Source organism: Pezoporus flaviventris, unplaced genomic scaffold (genome assembly GCF_033815535.1).
Source record: "Pezoporus flaviventris isolate CSIRO_AGI_PZ_B2104156 unplaced genomic scaffold, CSIRO_AGI_Pfla_v1 ptg000085l, whole genome shotgun sequence".
In the NCBI taxonomy this organism is placed as follows: Eukaryota; Metazoa; Chordata; class Aves; order Psittaciformes; family Psittacidae; genus Pezoporus; species Pezoporus flaviventris.
Genome location: NW_026892633.1, coordinates 243881 through 269351, shown reverse-complemented (window position 1 = coordinate 269351; position 25471 = coordinate 243881). Strand labels below are relative to the sequence as shown.

The 25471-nt window shown below is 44.2% G+C and overlaps 1 protein-coding gene across 2 annotated transcripts; it reads right to left on the bottom strand.

Moving 5' to 3' along the window:
* Window positions 1–500: 500 nt before the first annotated feature.
* Window positions 501–25234, bottom strand: LOC133280695 (gamma-aminobutyric acid receptor-associated protein-like 2). Of its 2 annotated transcripts, XM_061475615.1 has the most exons (5): window positions 25186–25234; window positions 24872–24927; window positions 8795–8967; window positions 5582–5675; window positions 501–519 (listed from the first exon to the last, which is right to left on the bottom strand). In XM_061475615.1, exons 1-4 carry the CDS (start codon window positions 25217–25219, stop codon window positions 5585–5587), a joined length of 354 nt encoding a protein of 117 aa, XP_061331599.1. In that variant the 5' UTR covers window positions 25220–25234; the 3' UTR covers window positions 501–519; window positions 5582–5584. The 2 variants fall into 2 exon arrangements, with proteins under 2 accessions (XP_061331599.1, XP_061331598.1); XM_061475614.1 differs by lacking the exon at window positions 501–519 and having other exon boundaries at window positions 5096–5675.
* Between the last annotated feature and the right edge of the window lie 237 nt (window positions 25235–25471).

Below are 25471 nucleotides of genomic sequence, written 5' to 3'. Positions count from 1 at the left end.
GACATTAAATAGGATAATAGAAATGTTTACAGTGTTCTGTATTTCCTGTCAGGATGAAGACTCTAGAAACCAACTAGGACTACAAGGAAGCCTGGAAAGTGATTCATAGCCAAGCCCTGCTGGGTTTGGTCAAGAATGCCAAAGAATACCTGAACTTCACATGAAAATACAGCAATGAGCTCTGGTGCACAGCAGATAGCTCTGCAATTCAAGGGCCAGGAAAAGACATCTTCTAGTTCATGTGCTGTAAGGAGACAGGAGTGAAAAGGATAGCAATTTAGAGAAATCTTTATTTTGGTTGAGTTGAAGCCCCTTTTTATTGAATTATAGAAAAGGATCATTGCAGACTTGAAGTTCTGAGCTGCATGAAACACATGCCTCCAAAAGAAAGGAAGCAGTGACGTGTTATCCCCTGTTACCTGAGGATATGATCCTCATAGTCCATTGCAGTGGAAGTAATGTCAACTGAAACTGAAGCACTTTGAACCTCTTGATGTTTTATTGCCATTTTAAGTGCATCTGTAGATGAAAAGTAAAGTTACTACTTAACACAGGTATCTTTGCATTCTCTGGAATTACTCATGTACCTGGTCTCCTAAATTTAAACTCATCTTTACAGAGATGTTAATTACATGGGGTTTGAGAGGCTTATGCAGGGTATTCCAAAAGTTACCTCAATCATAACATTGGGAATAAAACTTCATCTTCCCTTGTTTTGTTTGGATATATCTATCTATGTGTTAGCACATCATTAGCTTTATCTAGCAGTTGTAAATTACATTTCTTGCTCCTGTTAACAGCTAGCAAAAAGCACTGAAAACCATAGTGAAACTGTGGAGTTTCAGCTTAAAGGAAATAGAATATTTTCCAGTAATAAAAGGTTATGAAAAAATCACAGATAAAACCGCTTTTCATTCTGAATCAAAAATTCTGCAAAGAGTAAACATTAATACTACATTTGTGGAAAGGGTAATAGTGGAAGGAATTCAGGATGGAAGGAGTGATGGAATGTTTACTAAAGCAGTGCTATACAATGCAGTGCTATTCTGAACAGTGAAAGGCTTACTGAAATCAATAGTACATTTTCAGATGCAATAAGCACATGCATCACTGTTACTGTGACAAGTCTTGATTACGGTGCCAATGTTTCACAGGCACCTACCTTTTCATTTTGGAGTCCTTCTGCTAGTACTTGTGACTAACTGTAGAGCCAGATGTAATTCTAGGCATAAGGTGATTTAATGGGAGTTTGAGTTAGCAAGAATTTGATTTAAGCCTGGAAAATGATATATTTCCACTGTGGCTGGAAACATTTTAAAAACTAAGTGTTGCAGAATGACTCTAAGAGCAGGGCCATAGAGCCCTGGAGGCCTGTGAGAGCAAGGCAGGGGGTGGCCCCCACAGGTAACCGGAAACCGGACATGGGAGGAGAATGTGGGGCTAACCAATACTGTTGTGCCTAGGAGGAGTGGCTGAATACCACTCCTATATATGTGAACTGCGTCACAAATAAAGTAGAAGTTTGCTTATCACCCATATTGGGTTGTCCTGTCTGCTTCTCCTTGCCGCTTACAACTAAGCTCTTCCACACAATGTAGTATGAAAATGAAGCAAAACAGTTATCAGGAATCTAAACTGTAATTAGTGTTTCCTTGATGGCTTATGAAGTTCAAAGTGATGCTACTTTTCTAATGCAGTACTATCCTTTAATATCAAAGTGTGAACTCCAGAATTGTGCAATTAGGTCAATCAGGTGTTTTCTTTCCAGGCCCCTATGGTTCAGAGCCACAACTTTGCCTCTTTGCCTGTACATAGAGTCAGCTGTGTAACTGTGGTAAGCCTGTTTGAAGAGAAGTTGAGACCCTCATGAATAAAATAGTTTTCTTGGTTTGTGGCAAAGCCTCTATTTCTGCTGTGCTGAGTACCTGCTTTGGCAGTAGTGCTCATCAACTGGAGGTACTGGTCTTGAATACAGCATTTCTAATTGTAGTTTTCTGCCTCAGTGTGGTAGAATCATTGTGGAGACAGTGTTCTCACAGGAGAATGGATAATTGGTACATAAACTCTGAATAATCCTGAAAGATACAGCAAGGCTGTGAGAGGCTCAAGGAAGCTTAAGCAAGCAAGATAAGAAGCAGCTGGAATTCACTGATGTAATGAGAACTGTGGACTGTTGGCAAGCTTTCGAGGTCAAGTTCCCACACCTGTGCTTAACCAATTATATGCTAGTTGCAAAGGGTCTTCAGGACATGTATCCAATCATAATATGCCAAATCACTGTAAGAAATAGTATTTAAGGGGTTAAGGCTTTGTAATAAATGGCTTTTGTCTGATCATATTGATCTCTGACTGAGTCCATATATTTTCTGCGGCAAATCATAGAATGGTTTAGGTTGGAAGGGACCTTCAAAGGTCATCTACTCCAACCTGAGACAAGGGGTGCACAAAATGACAAAATGGAATATAGAAACCTTTAGAATTAGATTTAAGTAATGTTAAGTTTGATGGTTTTGTAACAGTAGCAATGGAAAATTACTGAGGTGCATGATACATAGAAAAAAAATAGAGTACAGCTACAGAACATACTGAGAATTCTCACACAAGATAAATCGTTATATGTTGCAGAATGGCTCTAAGAGCAAGGCCATGGAGCCTTAGAGGCCTGTGCGAGCAAGACATTGTGGGTTATTCTGTTCACCTGTTTTATCACACAACTATAAGCAAGTCTAACAGCTACAATGATTAACCTAACAATGATACATAAGCACAGTACTTCAAATAGCAGTGTTTTAAGTCAACCTGTAATGCCCCATGAGGACAACCATTTAGTTATCCCTAGGTCACTGCTCACTTGCAGTTGCTGGGTAAGCTGAGCCAGGGTTTTCAGCTGTGCATGTATCGAATTAAAATGACCAGAAAGATTCATACAACACATTCCATCAAACTCTGATGGAGGGGGAGAAAAGGAAGGGGGGGGGGGAACCCTGTGCTCCCGCGAGTTGGGGGAAACGAGTTGTAATCTTCCCCTGGTTTCAAGTGACCGGGGACGTCTGTTCCTAGTTTCTCCGTTGCTACCGCGGCAGTTTTCTTTTCCGCCTTGTATCTTTTTATACAGTTTATTACTTCTCCCCGTGATTTATCGAGTTTCTTTGCTGTTTTATCATCATTAAGCATTGAGTCAAATAGTTCATCACCAAACTTTCGCCACTCACTCTCCTCAAAAACTGTATTAGGATCTACAAAAAATCCCTTAGCCTTCCCTACAGCCACTAGACCTGCTAGCTGCTTTAGAGTCTCAGGCTCAATTCCCCGCTTTTATAAAAAGCACTGTAATAAGTCCAGGGCTACCTCTCGGTCCATTTTCATGGCCGGCCTTTTCTGGATCGTCTTCTTCTGGGTCGTCCTGTAACCTCGGTCTCCAGATCGGCCTCCCGACGCAGCAGTGTCTGGTTCGCCCCAGCGGCGGACTCCTTTCGGTTAGTCCAAGCACCCGGGTCCGTCACGCCACCGCAGCAGCATTGCCCACGCTCCCCGGCCGCTGCCGCCGGTGCCACTCACTCGCCGTTCCAGGTCCCTGATACTCAGGGCCCTGTATTCCGGGTCCCCGTCAACCGGGGCCCTGTATTCCAGGTCCCCGTTAACCGGGGCCCTTTAGTCCATAGTCCCTGTTCGGGCGCCATTTGTAAGCGGCGAGGAGAAGCAAGACACGCCAACCCAATATGGGTGATAAGCAAACTTCTACTTTATTTGTGATGCAGTTCACATATATAGGCGTGGTATTTAGCCACGCCTCCTAGGCACAACAGTATTGGTTAGACCCACACAGCTTCCTCCACATTCTCCTCCCACATCCGGTTTCCGGTTACCTGTGGGGCCTACCCCTTGCCTTGCTTGCACAGGCCTCTAAGGCTCCATGGCCTTGCTCATAGAGCCATTCTGCAACAGTTATATTTGACATAGTTTTAAGAAAAACAGTCTAGAAGAACAGGACACAGGGATAAGGAGTATCTGGGAACAGCAGGTGTCCAGGATGGGCTACAGTTAAACTAACTGATAAGTGGGAGGACAGGAGGATTATTATGTCTCTGGTGCTAACGAACCAATTAAACTGGTATGAGAATCTACTGCATGTGCTTCAAAGGCTGCCAGAAGTGATGAAGATTGTTGGAAGAAGTAAACGACCCTCAGAGACCACCACCACAATTCTGTACTCATGCGGGGAGCTTTCTGGAAAATGATGTAATCCATACGTAGCCACATGAATATGTATGTATGCCCAGTGCTATAAAAGTATGGGTTGTGTGGCAATTAGGGAGACACACACCAGGTGGAGCTATCCCCCGTGTCTCCCGGTGCCTAAAGAATACCTGCTTGTCATCTTAAAACTTTGTGGCGAGTTTGTTCCTGGAGTTTTCTCTGAATCAAACCCCCCTGCCATGGACAGGGACACCTTCCACTAGACCAGGTTGCTCCAAGCCCTGTCCAACTTGGCCTTGAACACTGCCAGAGATGGGGCATTTACAACCTCGCTGGGCAACCTCTTCCATAATGTCCTTACAATACCTACAGAATTTTTACTTGGAAAAGACATGTATATTTATATAACTACCTCTAACACAACTACTGCTTTCTTTTTTTTTAAGCTACTCATGCAACTGTTTTCATCTGAACTCCTTACCAATGATTTCTCTCTGCAATAATTCATGTACAAACTATACCTTCCAGTTGTCCAGCTCTCTTGTCTCTTACTTGTATCATTCCTTCTCCTAGGTGTCCTGCCTTAGATGCTATGCTTTTGTCACCTAGGTCCTGCTTTCCAAAGCCCATGGTATTTACTCCTCCACTGAGGCTTTTACTCCTTCAGACTTGTGGGCAGGCATAACTGCTCTTCTGATGAGATCTAGTAGCAATGAAGCTACTTGTTTTGGAACCTACAGATAGTTCCTTGTTTCTTCCTTGTATCATCATCCACATACTAAAGGTTGAGAAGCTGTACAGTGTCTAGTAAATAATATAAGCAGCTGTATAGCATCTAGTAAATGTGGTGTATAACGTTCTGGCCAAAATTAAGGTAAAGAAATGACAGCACTGCCTGTTTGTGACAGGAATTTTTATTGTACTTGTTTGTTAATTGAGAAAGAGGAACATATTAGCTCAATTGATTATAATCACATTGTGCTCCTGCTTAGGATAAGCTAGCAAATCCAGTGTTCCCAATACTAATTCAATGTTTTTATCTCTTAAACTAACACCTCAAAACAGAATAAATGTATTCTTCTTTTCATGTTTTAGTAGCCCAACTACTTTGCTTTATTATTTAATCCACGTCATTGGGTGTATCCCCCAAAGGAGTGAGGCTCTGGGAATTCATAGCCATGAGAAAAAAAAAACAAAACACAAAACCAACAAAACTTCTTCATTATAATTTAACAGTCTAATAAAGCAAGACCTATCAATATATTAAGAAATTAATCCAGTTACAAATGCGTGTATATAGAAGGAAATTCTCTGGATGTCAGAACAGAAAATAATCAGCTATTTACAAGATACACAGCAAGATGGTACGGTAGCCAGGACCCACCATTCAGAAACCAAATGTGTTCTCTCCACTGTAGGCAACATACAAGAATCCATCCTCATCCTTTTCCTTCTCATAAAGTTGTCCCATAGTTAAGCTTGAAGGGAGAAAAAAAAAACAACAAGGAGAAATGGTTTGCTTGGATCGTGACAACTGCAAATGGTAGCAGTTAGAACCTGACATAGGCAAGGATTAATAAAAGCTAAAACTTGCGAATCAGTACATAAATTAAAATACAAAAATGAAGATATATGAAAGCGGTTGATTCCTGAGTTAGCAAAATGATACTGGGCTCTCTGCAGTGTCTAGGGTTTTGTTATTCTTCACAAATGCATGTGCCAGAATGCTTCCTTATTTTACTGGAAATTAGTCATAACCATAACCTGAACATATTTCAGGTTCTGAATCATAGAATAGTTAGGGTTGGAAAGGACCTTAAGATCATCTAGTTCCAACCCCCCTGCCATGGGCAGGAACACTTCCCACTAAACCATGTCACCCAAGGCTCTGTCCAACCTGGCCTCGAACACCACCAGGGATGGAGCATTCACAACTACCCTGGGCAAACCATTCCAGTGCCTCACCACTCTTACAGTGCTGTGACTAACACCAGGCTCAAGAGCCTGGTGGCACCTTCCTTGAATGCAACTGCATTAACCTCTTGCTTCTTGTGTGAGCAACTTGATTTCTCCCTCCACCTGGTGTAGTTGTGAACATTCAGCTGGTCTCGAGTCTATCAAACTTGTGCTTTTTGGACTGCTTCTTTGAGCTCTGGGTTATTCTGGGGAGCAAAAGCTTTGTTTTCTGTACTGTTTAAAAGTGATGACTTCAAGTAATGCTAGTACCAAAATGTGTGGGCAGTAAATGACAAGTTAGCCAGGAACTAGTGCTTTTTCAGGGGATGAGGTTTTGAACATTTGATCAAATGAAAATTTTTGTAACTGAACAGGCATGTGTCCTTTCACAGTGTAAGTAGTAGTAGTCTTTAGGGCAAAGACTGCATTTTGAAAACAAAAAGAAGCCCAAGCAATTACTTGGCCAGTACAACGGCTCCAACCATCTATCTGCAGATGAAACAGGCAGTCAACATCAGGCAGTTGCACAAGTGACACCTCCTCAGCTCACCTGAGATGATGGGGAAACGAACATGGCTTTTTACCTGAGAGAGGAGCTGGGAGGAGTTGCAGCAGTACTTGAAATGGAAGGGAATTGGTGAGTACCAGATAAACTTCTGGATAAGAAGCATATCAAGAGTTTAGTGGTCTATGTAATGAACTCAGCCTACAAGATGTGTCCTTTCTTTCCTGTTCCTAGCAGTTCTACAGCACTGTTAAGATGATGACATACAGGCATTCCTAATACTCTCAGAAGAAAACAAGCAGGAAGTGTTGGGCTAATGCTGCCACAAGAGGAGCCTGGTCCAGCACCATGCTCCTCACCCAGGCCCTACGGCCTCCAGCTATGTGGAGAGGTGAGAGCTGAAGCTGGAGCTGCCAGGCTACCAGGAGCACCTCTGCTGCGCACAGGGTGGGCAGGCAGTGCCCAACCCCCTGGGGTGTGGAGCAAAAGCAGCAGGAGCGGGCACAAGGCTGCCTGCTGTGGTAGGGGGTAACCTTGGCCTCTGTGGGGTTGCATTGGAAGCTGTGCAGGATGTTTGGCGGGCTGCGCTCATTGCCTGAGAGTGATTGTGGAGACCTGTCACTGAGGTGATGTGTGAAGGAGCATAGAGTGCCTTTGGGGCCGTAACAAGGCAGTTATATGGGTAAGAGCAGTCAGTTTAGTAGCTCATGGGGACTGAAAGAGTGGTTGAGAGGGAAGGAGGAATGGAAGTGAGCCAAGGGGTGCAGAAAGGCACCAAAAAATGGTGTCTCAGGTATGGTCTGAAAACTTCAGTGAGTTTTGGGGACAACCTGGGGCTGAGAGCCGTGCATCGAGTGTGGCCAGTGGGTCCAGGGAGGTGATCCTCCCCCTCTACTAGACCCTAGTGAGTCCACATCAGGAGTACTGTGTCAAGTTCTGGGTACCTCAGTACAAGAAAGACAAGGAGCTAGTGGAAAGGGTCCAGTGGAGGGACACAAGGATGATCAGAGGCCTGGAGCATCTCTCTTATGATGAGAGACTGCAGGAGCTGGGCCTGTTTAGTCTGAAGGAGTCTGAGAGGAGACCTCATTAACACATATAAATATCTCAAAGGCAGGTACCAGGAGGATGGCACCAGACTCTTTTCAGTGGTGCCCAGCAACAGGATGAGGAGCAGTGGCCATAAACTAAAACACAAGAAGTTTCACCTCAACATGAGGAAGAACTTCTTTACACTGAGGGTGGCAGAGCACTGGAACAGGCTGCACAGAGGGGTTGTGGAGTCTCCCTCTCTGGAGGCATTCAAAACCCACCTGGACACGTTCCTGTGTAAACTGCTCTAGGTGGCCCTGCCTTGGATGATTTCCAGAGGTTCCTTCCAAACCTAATGATTCTGTGAAAGATGGTTCTCACAGGTACCTACTGTGTATCACAAAGTAAATAAAAATATTGCTAACAGTGTGGACAGGTTACCTGGAGGAACTCTTACACAGGTAAGGGTTAATAAGAATAATATTCTACCTAAGCCACATAACACCATGACATACTATTTCCTCAAATACTATTAAAGTGTCTTGTATCAAAAGCAGCTGTAGTAGCTGCTTTTGCTTTACATTACTCTGTATGTAGCAGACAACAATGAAACATATTCCTATATAAAAGCAATGTGAAAAATCTTTCTATAGTAATTTTGTGCTTATAGAAGAAAATAAGTAATTTTAAAAACAAGTAACAGCATCATTTCTTTGTGAGCTGACAGGTTAATGTTTTTTTTCAGTAAAATTTATGGTGTTTGCTTTTGAGTTTTCAACATGCAACTTTTTTGAGAAGGATTTTTTTTTATTGATGATGTAAATATTCTTACACTCAAACAAAGATATCATAATACCTCCAGAGTTCACCCTCTTGCCATGGAAGTAAATCATAATATATTTTTTCAGTCACCTTTCTTTTCAGCCTAGCTCAAGAAATAAGATGTTTATCAAACTCATGAGAAAAAACTATCACGGTTAGATTAAGATGTAACCAAACCCCTCCTAAAATCAGCAGATAAGCCTCAAACAGGGGAGTTCCTGTCCCTCTGGTGTGCACAGGCTTGCAGACATGGTTCTGAATACCAAGTGAATAGCCTCTCACCTGGATTGTGGGACAGTCTTGTCTATAAAGAGGAATATTGCTTTCTCAGACGGCAGTTGAATCCTCTTCCTGATGATCCACATGAACTGGGCCACGGTGATGTCAGATGGAACTAAGTACTTCCTCTTGTCAATGTCAACAATCTGAGATCCTGAGACCTTCTCCACTATGACCTGTAAAGCACAGGTGTGAAGGTCAGGCTTTTCTGGACTGCTATGAACAGACAGCTTTTGGAAACCACTTGCTGGTGCAGACTTACAACAGTAAGCAGAGGGGAGGAACAAAAAGGTTTCTTGACCACAGCCAAATGAGAGGTAAGACTGGTTCAGCACTGTAAACCCTGATCTTAAACTGCACTGAAACTAATATTCATATACACAATGACACAAAACTTCCTCTGCCTGTTGAAGTCATGGGGTGAAAAGATGCAATATGTCTAAAAGAAAAACCTGTGATAGGAAAGCATGCACATCATTTAACTTTTTGTACACTGAAGATATGAAATTACTGTGATGTGGACCCCAAGTTGAGAACGAGCCAGCAGTGTACCCTGGCAGCAAAGAAGGCTGATGGCATCTCAGGCTGCAAGTATTGCCAGCAGGTCCAGGGCAGTGATCCTTCCCCTGAACTGGCACTGGTGAAGCCACACCTGAGTGCTCGGTCCAGTTCTGGGCTCCTCAGTATGTGGGCTTAAAAAACTAACAACAGTATGTGTGTCTTTAACATAGTAGAATAGACCAAACTGTTCTAACTTACTAACACTAAGAGAGTTTCTCCAACTGACTTTTACAGTAACAAGTACAGGAGAGACATGGACATACTGGAGAGAGTCAAACAAAAAGCCTCCAAGATGTTTAAGGGATTGGACCATCTCTTGTATGAGGGAAGGCTAAAAGCTGGGACTGTTTAGCCTGGAGAAGAGAATGCTCAGGGGGATCTTATCAGTGTTTATAAATACCTGAAGGGAGAGTGTAAAGAAAATGGAGCCAGGTTGTTTTCAGTGATGTCCAGTGACAGGACAGGAGGTGATGGGCACAAAGGAGGTTTCCTCTGAACATCAGTAAACTTTTTTTTTTACTGTGCAGGTGACAGAGCACTGGCAGAGGCTGCCTAGGGAAGGTGTGAAGTCTCACAGCTTGGAGATACTCCAAAGTCATCTGTCCTGGGCACCTGGCTGCAGGTAGCCCTGCTTGAGTGGGGAGGGGTTGGACCGGATGACCTCTGGAGGTCCCTTCCCACCTCAACCCTTCTGTGATTCTGTGATTTATTCATACCAGGACACTAATGTCCTATTGTGTTTAAATATGGCTAATTATTTTAAAGTTCTCCATGTGCAATAGCCCAAAATAGTGTATTCTGTGACAAAAGCTTGGGGGCAGGAGCAGGAGAGGAATTGGCATCTACTGAGATGTTTGAAGCATGAGCAGCTCGAGAGCTTCAGGTTTAAGAGTGGCTTGTCTGCACTACTTCCCTTTAACTGGTGATTGAAAGAAGGAGTCCAGGACTCCTGTCTTTTCACTTACTCTAGTTAATAGTAAGAAACTGAAGAATCCATTTAACCATATTCCCTCCTTGCCCCATTCAGCTGTAATGGAGTCATGAAAAGTTTAACTAGGCTGCAGCGCTAGTACCTGAGCAATTGCAGGTGATTTGAGGAAGTGTACAGATGCATTGTACAGATGCTGCTTACTTTGTTTTGTCACTGTCACAATGTAAAAAGAAAGTAGAATAGAACAGAATTAGTTCAGTTGGAAGGGCCCTACAACAATCATCTAGTCTAAATGCCTGACCAGTTCAGGACTGACCAAAAATTAAAGCATGTTATTCAGGGCATTGTCCAAATGCCTTGAACACTGACAGGCCTGGGGCATCAACCACCTCTAGGAAGTCTGTTCCAGTGTTTGACCACCCTCATGGTAAAGTAATGCTTTCTAATGTCAAGTCTGAATCTCCCCTGATGCAGCTTTGAACCATTCCCATGTGTCCTGTCCCTGGATCCCAGGGAGCAGAGATCAACACCCCCCTCTCCACATTACTCAGGAAGCTGCAGAGCAATGAGGTCACACCCCTCAGCCTCCTCTCCAAACTAGACAAACCCAGAGTCCTTAACCACTCCTCATAGGACATGCAAGTGTGACCATCATTGCTTGCAATCTTGTTACACACAATTCTAGTTTGCAACAAGCATGGCCTATCCTCATTTAAATCGTCATAGGGCTAAATAAAATCCCACAAAACAAAGAAATACAGGTTTAATATACACAGCACTTCCACCCTTCCAACTTAACTGTCTTCTTTAAACAATGCCCCAAGCTGTTCCCAACAGATGACAGAACCTGCATGTAGCATACAACAAAAGAAAAAAATCCCCAAACAGGAAGAAATATTAGAAATAAATTTCAGTAACACTGAAGCTACAAAATCAGAATTTAGGTAAATGGGAGGGAGAAGCACCAGCCTAGTTTATTATCTGATCTGCCATTTCACCTTCTGTGCATAAACCAGAGATGCCAAAATGCCTCTCAGGCTTCCATCTAGAGCATTAGAGTATTCATTAGTTGTTTTCCTCCCTGAAGTCTTTTGTATTAACCTGTGCAACATACTGTGCCATTACACAGCAAGTACCCTTACATCAGAAACTGTCATGCTAAATAGAGGCATAGGCATCCTTCAGGGAACTCGGTGCAGAGCTGAAGAAGCCACGTTGTATCTAAATAGTCAAGCTGATATTGTGGTGTGAGTTGTGGTATAATGCAAGGTTCTAGTTGGCCATAGACCACATGTTCATTTCTTACAGTGCTTTGCAGTACTGCTTTTTAACTGATATCTATGCTCTCTGCATTTCTATAATTAATCCAGCAATGATTACTGACTTCCCACAGCTAGCCACCAAGCACTTAAACAATGCCTCAAGGAGGAGAAATAAAGCATGGCTGCAGGATGCTCCGGAATGCCAGTTGGCCTGCCAAGGATGCCAGTTGAGCCCTCCACTAAATCACTAAAAAGGTGCTGTGATGCGATTATGTCTGCGTGCCTCTGTTATACCAGACTTACAGTGCCAGCTAATCCAGCAATGTATGCAGCTGATGTTAATTACAGCTTCAGCTAAAGTTACAGGACAACAGTGAAGCCATACTAATAAGGGGTAGGTTTTAGCTCTATATGAATGAGAGCCAGATGAGGTATGTAGGCTGTAAGGAAACAAATGAAGTAATTAAGGAAAAAAAAACCCACAAAACAACAACAAAAAAAAAACAACAAACCACAAGCTTTGCTTATGTTGCTCGGCCAGCTCCTCAGGAACAGGGCTATTCTCTGCTTATACCACAGTGTTTGGTAGTAGAAAGCAGGTAGGGACTCAAGCAGAAATGCCTGGGTAAGATGATGCTTGCAGCATCAACAGGCTTTTCTTGAAACTCTGAAAAAAAGGCTGCCTGTGTTAATCACTATTTTAGGATGCCTGTAGACTCAGGTCTGCAATAACATAATGATTTTACCACTGGAAATCAGAACTTAAGAATTCTTTAGTGATTTGAGGTTTCTGTTCTTTGGTATCTTGCTATAGTTTTAGATTTGAAAAATGGGCACAGCAGTTCTCCAAAAAGCATGTACAGTCAATCTGCTGAGCTACATAAAGGACTGTTCAGTGCATATCACATCACAGTCTGAGAATTGATTACGGCAAATCCTTTTACTTCACACTTGGATTGACTTGTCAAATAAGAATAGTTCTTTCTTACTTGTTGAAGAACTAACAAAAATTGAATTCCGTGTGTATGAGCCTGTCCTCTCAAGTCCAGCAGAAAGACCAGTTGCATTGGTGAGGGAGGGAGTCATTGCATGTGTCTGTAGAAGGCAGGGGATTACGGAGAATGGTAACTTGCATTAGTCATTGGAGGATGAAAAATGGCTAGATGCCACTGCAGATGGGCTACAGGGTGAACTGATAAGAGAAATTGTAATTTAGGAAATAGCATTGCAAGGGCAGAGTCCTGTAGTGTACCTAAAGTGATAAGCAGTACATTCCCAGGCTCCTGAAATTTACCTTTGTCCTTCCCTGAAATATTGCAGAAACTGTACCTTAACATACCTAGTTACCCTCTGTTAATCAAGAAGGTTTGTAGGGAATCCGCTGAGCAGAAAGGAAAGTTCCCATTTCCCACTCAGCTGCAATATTAAAATGGGTTACATAAGGTTAGTTCTGTCTTTGCAACTGATTAGTTTTCAGATGAGCAGTTATATGATCTAAAAAAACCCTCTTTCCTAAAATTTGAGCCTGGCTGTTGGGAGAGGTTGTTCCTGGATTTTCCTAGGCAATTGCAAAATACTTGGGACCGGTAGACTGCTGCTTTCTGCTACTTGTCAGGTTTAAAAGTAGTTTTAGAGGTGCTGAACAGTAATATTAACCTCACTTTTGGATGGAGTTGAAGACATATTTAAGCCTAGAGCGAGTGTCGTGGTTTAAAACCAGTCAGGCAGCTTGTTCACTCACTCCCCCCATTCTTTCCCTCCCCCTACTTCCGGAGGGACGGAGAGGAGAATCGAAAAGAATGCAACTCCCACGGGTTGAGATAAGAACAGTTTAGTAACTAAGGTATAACACAAATCACTACTGCTACCACCAATTATAATAATGATAAAGGAAATAACAAGGGAAGAGAATACAACATCTCAGCACCAGCCGACTGAAAACTTGACCCACAGCCCGACCAAGCACCGACTGATACCTCCTCCAACCCTGCAGTCCCCCAGCCCTTCCGGGTAACTCTCCATTACATCCTAGGCATGACATGCTGTGGTATGGAATACTTCCTTGGTCAGTTTGGGTCAGGTGTCCTGTCTCTGCTTCCTCCCGGCTTCCCCTCCTCCCTGGCAGAGCATGAGGCTCACAAAGCCCTTGGCCAAACCAAAACATCACTGTTATCAGCTCTGTTCCCAGGCCGAAAGTCAAAACACAGCACTGCACCAGCTACTAAGATGGAGAAAAATGACTGCTACTGCTGAACCCAGGACAGTATCCACCCCTTCTTCCATACCATTCACGTCACGCTCAGATCACACATTTTCAATACACCATTGCTCTTACATATATATACATCCACATACACAGACAGAGAGAAAAAGATCATTCCTTAGTCCATGGACCAATGCCTATAAACCTGCTGAGTCCATTCGGTCCATGATGTTGGGCTCCATCTCTTGTAACAGTCTTTCAGAGCAGGGGAGGCTGCGTGCAGTGTTCACACTCGTGAATAACCTGGGCAATAGTGTCCATTGCTAAGTCCACCCCTCGATCATGGGTCCATCTCTATGTTGCATCTCTGCTCTGATGGCCTGAAGTGCTATGGGCCCACTGGGCCAAAAATAATTCACCCTTATGTTGCCAATCTAAGTCCATCTGAGCCACTTCAATCTTAGCCGCTTTATCCACTTGTTGGTTGTTCTGGTGTTCCTCAATGACCTGACTCTTGGGTACATGGGCATCTACATGGTGTACCTTCACCACCAGGTTCTGCACCCGGGCAGCAATATCTTTCCACAGTGCAGCAGCCCATATGGGTTTCCCTCTGTGTTGCCAGTTGCTCTGCTTCCATTGCTGCAACCACCCCCACAGGGCATTTGCCACCATCCATGAGTCAGTATAGAGATAAAGTAATGGCCACTTTTCTCGTTCAGCAATGTCCAGGGCCAGATGGATGGCTCTCACCTCTGCAAACTGACTCTCCTTCAGCAGTTTCTGCAACTTGTCGTCCAGGACTCCATACAGCTGCCTTCCATCTCCGATGCTTTCCTACAATATGTCAGGACCCATCAGTAAACAAGGCATATTGCTTTTCACTTTCTGACAGTTTATTATAGGGTGGGGCCTCTTCAGCATGCATCACCTCCTCCTCTGGTGACATTCCAAAATCTTTGCCCTCTGGCAAGTCCATGATGAATTCTAGAATGCCTGGACGACTGGGATTTCCTATTTGAGCTTGTTGTGTAATTAGTCCAGCCCAATTACTCCATGTAGCATTGTTTGCATGACGTGTAGAGGAGACCCTTTGAACATCCATCCCAGCGCGGGCAACCAAGATGCCAGGAGGAGCTGTGCTTCAGTGCCAATCACTTCCGAAGCAGCTCGAACCCCTTCATAGGCTGCCAGTATCTCTTTCTCAGTTGGGGTATAGCTGGCCTCAGATCCTTTGTATCCCCGACTCCAAAAGCCGAGGGGTCGACCTCGAGTCTCCCATGGAGCTTTCTGCCAGAGGCTCCAGGTAGGACCGTTCTCCCCAGCTGCAGTGTACAGTACATTTTTTACATCTGGCCCGGTCCGGACTGGTCCAAGGGCTACTGCATGAACTATCTCGCGTTTAATTTGCTCAAAGGCTTGTTGTTGCTCAGGGCCCCATTTAAAATCATTCTTCTTCCAGGTCACATGATAGAGAGGGCTTACAATGAGAGTGTTATTTGGGATGTGCTTTCTCCAGAACCCCACAGCACCCAAGAAAGCTTGCGTTTCTTTCTTATTAGTTGGTGGAGACATTGCTGTTATCTTGTTGATCACATCTGTGGGGATCTGTCTACATCCATCTTGCCATTTTATTCCCAAAAACCGAGTCTCCTGTGCAGGTCCCTTGACCTTACTCCATTTTATGGCAAAACCAGCTTTCAGCAGGATTTGGATTATTTTCCTCCCTTTCTCAAAGACTTCTTCCGCTGTATCGCCCCACACAATAATGTCATCAATGTATTGCAGGTATTCTGGAGCTTGCCCCTGTTCCAGTGCAGTCTGGATCAGTCCATGGCAAATGGTAGGGCTGTGTTTCCACCCCTGGGGTAGTCGGTTCCAAGTGAACTGGACACTCCTCCAAGTAAAAGCAAACTGTGGCTTGCACTCTGCTGCCGAAGGAGTTGAGAAAAATGCATTGGCAATATCAATCGTGGCATACCACTTGTCTGCCTTCGACTCTAGTTCATACTGAAGTTCTAGCATGTCCGGTACAGCAGCACTCAATGGTGGTGTGACTTCATTCAAGCCACGATAGTCTACTGTTAGTTTCCACTCTCCATTAGACTTTCACACTGGCCATATGGGGCTATTAAAGGGTGAGCGGGTCCTGCTGATCACTCCTTGGCTCTCCAGTCTACGGATCAGCTTATGGATGGGAATCAGGGAGTCTTGGCTGGTGCTATATTGCCACCGGTGCACTGTTTTGGTCACGATTGGCATTTGTTTTTCTTCAACCTTCAGCAACCCCACAACAGAAGGATCCTCTGAGAGACCAGGCAAGGTGGACAGCTGCTCAATTTCCTGTCTCCCAAGCAGCAATACCAAAAGCCGATCAGTAACCTTTTGGGTATTTGGATAAATCAGATAGATTGTCCCTCAACTGTTTGAGATCCTGGGACAGTTTTTTCCACAGCTGAGATGATGGAAGGGGTGAGATTGCCTTCGAACTCTCGAAGTTTATGAATCATTTCATAGAATCATAGAATAGTTAGGGTTGGAAAGGACCTTAAGATCATCTAGTTCCAACCCCCCTGCCATGGGCAGGGACACCTCACACTAAACCATCTCACCCAAGGCCTCGTCCAACCTGGTCTTGAACACAGCCAGGGATGGAACATTCACAACCTCCCTGGGCAACCTATTCCAGTGCCTCACCACCCTAACAGAAAAGAATTTCCTCCTTATATTCAATCTAAACTTCGCCTGTTTAAGTTTTAACCCATTACCCCTTGTCTTATCACTACAGTCCCTAATGAACAGTTCCTCCCCAGCATCCATATAGGCCCCCTTCAGATACTGGAAGGCTGCTATGAGGTCTCCACGCAGCTACTGTTAGTGGTACTATGTCATTCCAGGTTACTGTTGCCAATGAATGGGCATATGATGACAGTGCATTCCGTGTAAGTTTTCGCCACATGGGTCGTGTACATTCGACTTCATGTGGATCTATGTGTACATCCCCGTTACCTGGCTTGATGTGATAGATCATCTCTACAACGGCTGATTCCCTCAGAGACTGGATGCCTTTGTCTAAAGTAGTCCACTTGGCCAAAAGACTCATAACATCGTCCTTGTATGGAAACCTTTCTTTCAAAGCTGCCAAGAGCCAGCTCCAAAGGCTCACGGACTTTTTCTCTCTTGCAATTGCTTTGTCATTTCCCCCTTCTCTAACAAGTGATCCCAGCTGCTTGGCTTCTGTACCTTCTAGTTTGTGACCATTGGCCCCATTGTCCCAGCTTTGGAGCAACCAGGTGATGATGTTCTCCCCTGGTTGACAGGTAAAATCTTTTCACACATTCCGTAGCTCGGTTGAGGTCTGAGGTCGAGAAGCCACCTCTTCTTCTTCTTGTCATGTGATGAATGACTCCTGATCAGATGGTGATCACCTGATCAGGTGCTGGGCCCGGGTGGTGAGTATATTGTCTCTTCATCTTGCTTCATCTTGTCTCTTTTTTTCTTTTCCTCTTGCGTAGAGGGGCAACCGTTATTGGTACAAATTGGTCCTCTGGTTTAGCTGCAGTAATTATCACTGTGGTTTGAGTAGCGACTGTACTTTACGCTGGGGGTGGTGTAGCTGCTGTATTTGTCGTTGACATAGTCGCGCTGTCTGTTGCAGCCAAAGTTTGAGTAGCAACTGTACTTGTCGCTGGGGCTGGTGTAGCTGCTGTGCTTGGAGCTGGAGTACCTGCACTGCCTGTTGCGGTCGAAGTTTGGGTAGCTACTGTACTTGTCGCTGGGGCTGGTGTAGCTGTACTGTCTGTTGCTTTGCCCCCAGATCCAGGGACATTCTTTTCCTTTTGAAGGTGCTGGATAGTGTTGAACAAGGCCCTGTAAGCATAGGCCAAGCCCCAGCACATTGACATGATTTGTCCGTCTCTGGTATGGCCAGAATGACCACACACCTCATTTAAGTGTTTTACTATTTTTTCTGGATTTTGCAGTTGTTTGGTGGTGAAATTCCAAAGTACTGGAGGGGCCCACTGACCTAGATACTTGCCCATATTATCCCACACACCCTGCCACTCATGGCTGTCCAGCCTCGGGGAAAATCTCTTGGTCCTCCTATATCATTGTCTAAGCCCAGACAAGGCCTAAACACAACTCTGCTTTACTCTTGGGACCAGATGAAATAGTCTTGGGCAAAACACACTGTATGCTGCCAACATGGGGATCCCCATCACAATCAGCACACAGGTCTCAACAGTATTAAAAAGCCATTCAAAACTCTCAGGTTGACCACCTGAGAAGGAGAAAAAAGATGTGTAATTGCTAAGCACTTTTATTATATACCTCCCAAAGTATAAAGGTGGTGACCACACTGGAACATAAGCTAGATCAGTTTCATGATCAATGATTCTATTGTATTTACAAGTCATGACCATAAAGTACAATGAGACAAGAACCTTAGCCCAAGCCCCCCTCCCCCCTTGATAAACACTAACACAGCAAATACCGGCTGTACGTAAGGTACAAAATACTGAAACTGTGAGATCAGGAACAAAAACTTTGAGAGCCAATAAATCAGCATTGTGATGAGTGACTTTTAATCCGAAACAATGAATGCTTATCACAAATACAATTAGACACAATCCGATCAGGTCTGTCGTTATCTCAACCCTCCATGCCCCACATTGGGCACCAAAAAGAACTGTTGTGGTTTAAACCCAGGCTGTAAGTCAGGCACGCAGCCCTCTCGCTCACTCCCCCACTTTCTTCTCCCCACTCCCGGAGGGATGGGGAGGAGAATTGAAAGAATGGAACTCCCACAGGTTGAGATTAGAACAGTCCAGTAACTAAGGTATAACACAAAACCACTACTGCTACCATCAATAATAATAATGATAAGGAAAATAACAAGGGAAGAGAATACAATACCACTCGTTGATACCCAGCCTGACCGAGCAGTGATCTAGCCCTTCTGGGTAACTCTCAGTTTACATCCTGGGCATGATGTGCTGTTGTACGGAATACCTCTTTGGCTATTTTGGGTCAGGTGTCCTGTCTCTGCTTCCTCCCGGCTTCCCCTCCTCCCGGGCAGAGCATGAGACTCACAAAGTCCTTGGTCAGACTAAATATTTGAGCAATAACTAAAAATATTGGTGTTATCAGCGCTGTTCCCAGGCTGAAAGTCAAAAACACAGTGCTGCACCAGTTACTAAGAAGGAGAAAATATGACTGCTACTGCTGAACCCAGGACACACAGGGAAACAGAGTTGTGGGGAGGGGTAAGTAGGGGAAACTAAGCGCCCACAGTTGACGGTTAGTGAGGACAACCACAGTTGGTGAGGGTAGCAGCAGAGCATATGAGGGCACCGAGATTCCCAAGGCAGGTGTAAAATGAGCATATTTGTATTACTGGATAGGTCCCTGACTTTCCCAAACTAGTACGGGGACCAATGGTCCCGATTTGCCAGAACAAAGAAACTGTAATCGTTGTTCTGAGTGGGATGCCTTTAACAGCTTTACTGTTGGAGACACCATTGTTTTAATCACAGTAACAAGGCAGAGCCACCTTCTTATCTTTAAGGAAGTCAAAACCAGAGCATGGAAACAAGTGTTTTTGTCCAAGTGTAGAAGTAAACAGTCTGCTTGAGCGGAAGGCTGCAGTTCATGAGACAACATGCTAACATCCCAGTACCTTTGAAAAAGCAAGGTTTTGATTTTCGCAGGGTGCTTCCACTGCTCACCTTAGGCAGGCTGGAGCACTTACTGATCTCAGTATCTTCAGAGTAAATTGAATTACTGTCTTCATAGAAAAACAAGCAATGAGCCCAAAACCCAGTGTAGCTTTTCACTAGGAGTTAAATCAGCTTTGCCATAAGCCCAGAAGCATTAGGGAAAAGGACGAGCTAGAGCTGTGATGCTGTTTCCTTTTACTTGTTACTGTTACAAACCATTAACTGGTTATGAAACCAGACCAGGAGAAAATGCTTGAGGCACAAGCATGGAAATTAAGTGTGAGTTACTTCTGGGAAGCTACTGTTGGTAGGGAGGAAAGAAAGGCGTTGGAGTAAAATTGGGAGCCATAGTTGAGGGGCTATGAGCAGCAGTTCTTTCTCTCAAAGCACAACCACCCCAAGCATCTAATAATGTCATTATAAGAGGGTTGCAGCAGCAGTTTACAGGTAGAAGCAAGATAAATTTTTGAGGAAAGACCATCTAAATTCATCTAGTACTGGTTTAGTTATATTGGAGATTACATTTCATCTGACTTGAACAAAGGTGGTGTAGAAGGGTTGCTGTAGAAACTGTGAGGTATTTTTGTTTTCTGGTCAGTGTATAAATTTAAATGCTTTCCCAGGCCTGAAGGGTTAGCAGAAAGTGAGGATCACATGGGACCCAAATGCTTTTCATAATTATACAATAGTGACTGTGCTATCTAAAGGGATGCATTTTCTCTCTGCATTTCAAAAGGAAACCTCTTGATGTTTTATCACCATTTTAAGGGCATCTGTAGATGAAAAGTAAAGTTACTACTTAACACAGGTATCCTTGCTTTCTCTGGAATTATTCATGCACCTGGTCTCCTAAATCTAAACTCATCATTACAGAGATATTTATCACATGGGGTTTTTGAGAGGCTTATGAAGCGTATTCCAAAAGTCACCTCAATCATAACATTGGGAATAAAACTTCATCTTCCCTTGTTTTGCTTGGATATATCTATGTGTTCGCATATCATTAGCTTTATCTAGCAGTTGTAATTTACATTTCTTGCTCCTGTTAACAGCTAGCAAAAAACATTTGCTTGCAACTCTGAAAAAACTGCTTCCTGTGTTAACCACTATTTCAGGATGTCTGTAGACTCAGGTCTGCAATAACATACTGATATTAGCACTAAAAACCAAATTTTTTTTTAAATCTTCACATGTGTTATTCCGTATATACTTGCACTCTAAGGCACAGTGTCTGTTCCACTGTGTTACTGTTGCCAAGGTAGGACTCACTGATGCTATTCTCTGCTTTGTATTATGCTGGACTGACATTACAGTATCTTACTTCATGTTAGGAAATTAGAAATTTACTACAGGAAGGAAAGATGGCCACAAACAAATAAAACAGAAAGCAACAGTGTCGTGGTTTAAAACCAGTCAGAGGGCTCGTTCACTCACTCCCCCCATTCTTTCCCTCCCCCTACTCCCAGAGGGACGGAGAGGAGAATTGAAAAGAATGCAACTCCCACAGGTTGAGATAAGAACAGTTTAGTAACTAAGGTATAACACAAATCACTACTGCTACCACCAATAATAATAATGATAAAGGAAATAACAAGGGAAGAGAATACAAGACCTCACCACCAGCCGACCAATAACTCACCCCCCTAGCCCGACCAAGCACCGACCGATACCTCCTCCAACCCTGCAGTCTTAGCCCTTCCGGGTAACTCTAAGTTACATCCTGGGCATGAGGTGCTGTGGTATGGAATACCTCTTTGGTCAGCTTGGGTCAGGTGTCCTGTCTCTGCTTCCTCTCGGCTTCCCTCCTCCCTGGCAGAGCATGAGGCTCACAAAGTCCTTGGCCAAACCAAAACATCGCTATCAGCTCTGTTCCCAGGCCAAAAGTCAAAACACAGCACTGCACCAACTACCAAGAAGGAGAAAAATGACTGCTACTGCTGAACCCAGGACAAACAGATACAGGAAGAAAGAGAATTAAGTATTATTTTTGAATAGGACTTAACACTTATTCCTCTACACAAGCTAGTTCTTAAAGGAAAAATCTATCATGTGAGGAAATAAGGCTTACAAGTGGTTCCAGTGTCTCCATTCCTTAGCTCTGCATTCCCCATTGCTACATCATCCAGGTAATGCCCAAGTAAATTTACAAAATATGCTATCTTATGATGTGGAGAGGGTTTTCCTTACAATTTCTTCAGATCTGCCTACAGAAATAAAAGGAGGGCATAGGACCTGCCCCCACAATTTAGTTTGAGGGAACTGTAAAGCAGAACAAGAACAACCTGAAAGGCATACTGAACCCTTAACAACTGATACTTTTGTATTTTTAAGATTACAATAACACACTAGGCATTTTAGCTGCATAATGCAGAAACTGTCATAAATCGAAGTTGAGGCTGTTGGTGAACTGCTTCTAGTAAAACTTATACCTTTAACCCTCAAACCACTTGATTACCCAGGCAAATTTAAGATTGCAGTGCTTAGCAAGCATGAATTTCTTTCACCTCCCATTTTATTCCTAAAAGGTCTCTCCTAGGACAGAGTCAGGCTGCTCACATATTAACTTAATAGGTTTGAACCACTGAAACATCTCTAAATCCATGTAGACAGATAGAGCAGCTGAGAAGTCACTTTGACCTCTCTCACTCTGGATGCAAGCTATAACCTAGAAAGCAGGAAACACACAGCAAGTCTGAAAAACACTTCTGACTATTAAATGCAAAAATATATTAAATAAATATTTTGTGAAAGGTACATGGCTCAATCTGAATCGTTGTTGTTTAAGTGCAGTCAGTAACCCACGCAGCCCGCTCGCTCACTCCCCTACTTTATCCCACTCCCCCCACCCTGCTCCTGGAGGGATGAGGAGGAGAATCGAAAGAATGTAACTCCCACAGGTTGAGATAAGAACAGTCCAGTAACTAAGGTATAACACAAAACCACTACTGCTACCACCATTAATAATAATGATAAGGAAAATAACAAGGGAAGAGAATACAACACCACTCGTCAATACCCAGCCCGAGCGAGCAGTGATCTAGCCCTTCTGGGTAACTCCCAGTTTACATACTGGGCATGACGTGCTGTGGTATGGAATACCTCTTTGGCTAGTTTGGGTCAGGTGTCCTGTCTCTGCTTCCTCTCAGCTTCCACTCCTCCCAGGCATTTGAGCAGTAAATAAAACATCGGTATTATCAGCGCTGTTCCCAGGCCGAAAGTCAAAAACACAGCACTGCACCAGCTACTAAGAAGGAGAAAAAATGACTGCTACTGCTGAACCCAGGACAATCATCAAGCATAAAACATGTATGGGCTCAGACAAAGCATCACACTGCAATTTGAGATTTAATTCCTGTATCCATCCACACACTGCAGTCCATTCCTGATACAGCATCATGTAATTCTGACTCACACTGAATTTAAATTTCTCTTCTTCCCCGAGGATTATGAGGGATATTCTTGAAATGGACAAATGGGTATCTGTGGCGATGGATGATCAATAGCGCACTGCAGTCTGTACATGAGTGGGTAGTTAGCGAAGAAGGGAATGGCAAGGATCATCTCAGCCTGCCAGACTGCAGCTGGAGAAGATGCTGTGACTAGGTGCAGCTCAGCAGCAGAGAAAGTCGATGGGATTAGAAGTTCCTCTCTGGGCTGCACTACCTAATGGATGCTATTTACCAAAAGGCCAGACAGAAGTGGCACCAACTGGCATGTGATCAGACTAGATGTGGGAAATTTTACTCACAAGCAGGTAAGTCAAGAACACGGACATGATGCTAGCTGTAACAAAGATGTGAAGTGTGGTCATCTGACTGAATGATTATAAAAGGAATTGTGGTGTGAAAAGGAAAGGTTATTCACTATTTAGCAGGTATGGAGTTATTAATACAAAAAGGAAAGTTCACCACTTGCACTGGCTCTTTAAGCAGCAGGATTTGCATGGGGAAATTCACCACACTAAGACTGGTTATAGACATGGATACATGAGGGAAAATCACCTTCCTCATAGAGCCAGGATGGAAGACTGTCAAGGTTTAAAGAACTTACTGTTCTTGGGATCAGGCACAGAATGAATCCTCAGGACACTGAAGGTATTTGCTGGGATATAATTGCCATTAGAAGAAATCAGGATACTGATAAAGCATAAATATGCCTGGAAAGTGTTTCGATCAGGCACTCTTGCTTACTTGTCAATATGCACTGGGGCAGAAGAGGGAATGTTGGATTAGTTAGACTGTTTGGGGCCTCTTTAAAACACCTAAGAACACACAAGGAAAGATGAATTCCCCTAGTACAGTGATAAACACACAAATGTATTGGCTTTCACAAATCATAGGTGTGGCTATGTGGATATAACTATGAGTTCACAATAACAGAAACAAAGCTCGCTAAAGACACAAGATTAGACAACAACTTAAAAAGGGCAGGACTCTTGAGCAAAACAGTCACACAGCAAAAGAATTTGTAAAGGTAAAAGAAGGGGGGGGGCTTGGTATAAGAAAAGCTAGTGCCTGGAAAACAGAGTTAAAGTACTTTTTAGCTTAACTTAGGTTGTAGAAAGAGAACAATGTTTATGTTGTAAGTCTGTGGAATTTAGTGGCCCCACTAAACATGAGTTAATTGTTTCACACTAGTCTTCTAAAGTATCTTTAGCTTTAAAGAACAATGTTTGAGTTGTAAGTCTGTGGTGAGATAACAGGATTTAGTCGCCCCACTAAACATGAATGGGTTATTTCACACCATCCTTCTACTTATCAGTTAGTTTAGAGACAGAGCCTCCCAAACATCTGCTAGCTTGGGATACTCCTTGTCTGCCCATCCTGCAAGAAATTTTGCAGGAAGGTCACACTGTTTAAAATCTTTGCCAGCTATCAGAAGAATTACAGATATGGCTGGTTTCAGCTAGTTTTGTGATTCCTGGGGCATCCACCTGTGCCAGAGGTGAAAAGTACACTGTGAGGAAGACTGCTTACTTCATCTCGAAGACCCCTACTCACATGAGGAAGACTGCTTACTTCATCCTCAAAACCCCTGCCCACAATCACCACAGAGCAGTGCGCAGACACCAAGAGGAGGAGACTTATGATAACAAGTTCCTGGAGCTAGTTATAATATTCCCTGCTTATAAGCAGGAATTATGAATATGTATATGGCTAATGCAATAGTGAAAGTATATAAACCTGTAACAAATGCTAATCAGCGCACCTCTGGCTACGGTCACGTGCCCAGTGCTGTTGCTTTTGCTTTATTGACTCTGTCCCTCAATAAAACCCTGTTATCTTGTTTAGAGGAGTGAGTTTGTATTTCACAGTAGGATCTGATCAAATGAGAGGGATGGATGGAAACAGTATATCCACCTTTGCTTCCCAGCAGTCAGATGAAGCTGGCTTGGTTACTCACCGGGACACGATCAGGGTATTTGGCTCGAATTTTTGCCGACTCGACACATCTGTGCTCTGTGGACAAAACTCGCAATTAGTCACTGCACGGTAACGAAACTGACGGTGTCCCAGGCCCGCAGGGACGGCAGCCTGGGGGATTCGCAGTAGCCTTGCCTCCGCCGAGAGGGATCTCTGGCTGTTCAGGGAGGCCTCCTCGGGCATCGCGTCGGGCGACTGTCCGCCCAGAGACAAGCCGTCCGGCCCAGGGAACCAACCGGAACACACAGCGACACGGGAGGCTGCGGGCAGTGCCCGGCCCGAGCCCATCCTTACCCAGCGCGTGGTCCTCCTTGAACGTCCACTTCATGGTGCGGCGGCGGGGACTCGTGCCGGGCCTGGCGGTGTCACGGTGCCTGTCACAACAACACCGCGGCTCGACGGGCGGAACTTCCGGTTCATCGGTTCCCTAGCAACCACCTGAACTCGGCGCTTCCGGCGGCCCCGTGAGCGGGGCTGTGGCAGCCGACAGTGCCACCATCTGCCGAACGCGAGGCCATGCGTCCGCTCGGCTCTGCCCGGGCTGCTCCAAACCGCATCGTGGGTGCCGCCACCTCCATCC

Coding starts and splice junctions, on each gene's coding strand:
- LOC133280695 (XM_061475615.1), bottom strand. CDS start 25,219: ATGAAGTGGACGTTCAAGGAGGACCACGCGCTGG. Junction 8,968..24,871: donor AATACCCTGATCGTGTCCCG/GTGAGTAACCAA, acceptor TGTGCTTTACAG/GTCATAGTGGAGAAGGTCTC. Junction 5,676..8,794: donor AAGACTGTCCCACAATCCAG/GTGAGAGGCTAT, acceptor TCTCCCTTCAAG/CTTAACTATGGGACAACTTT.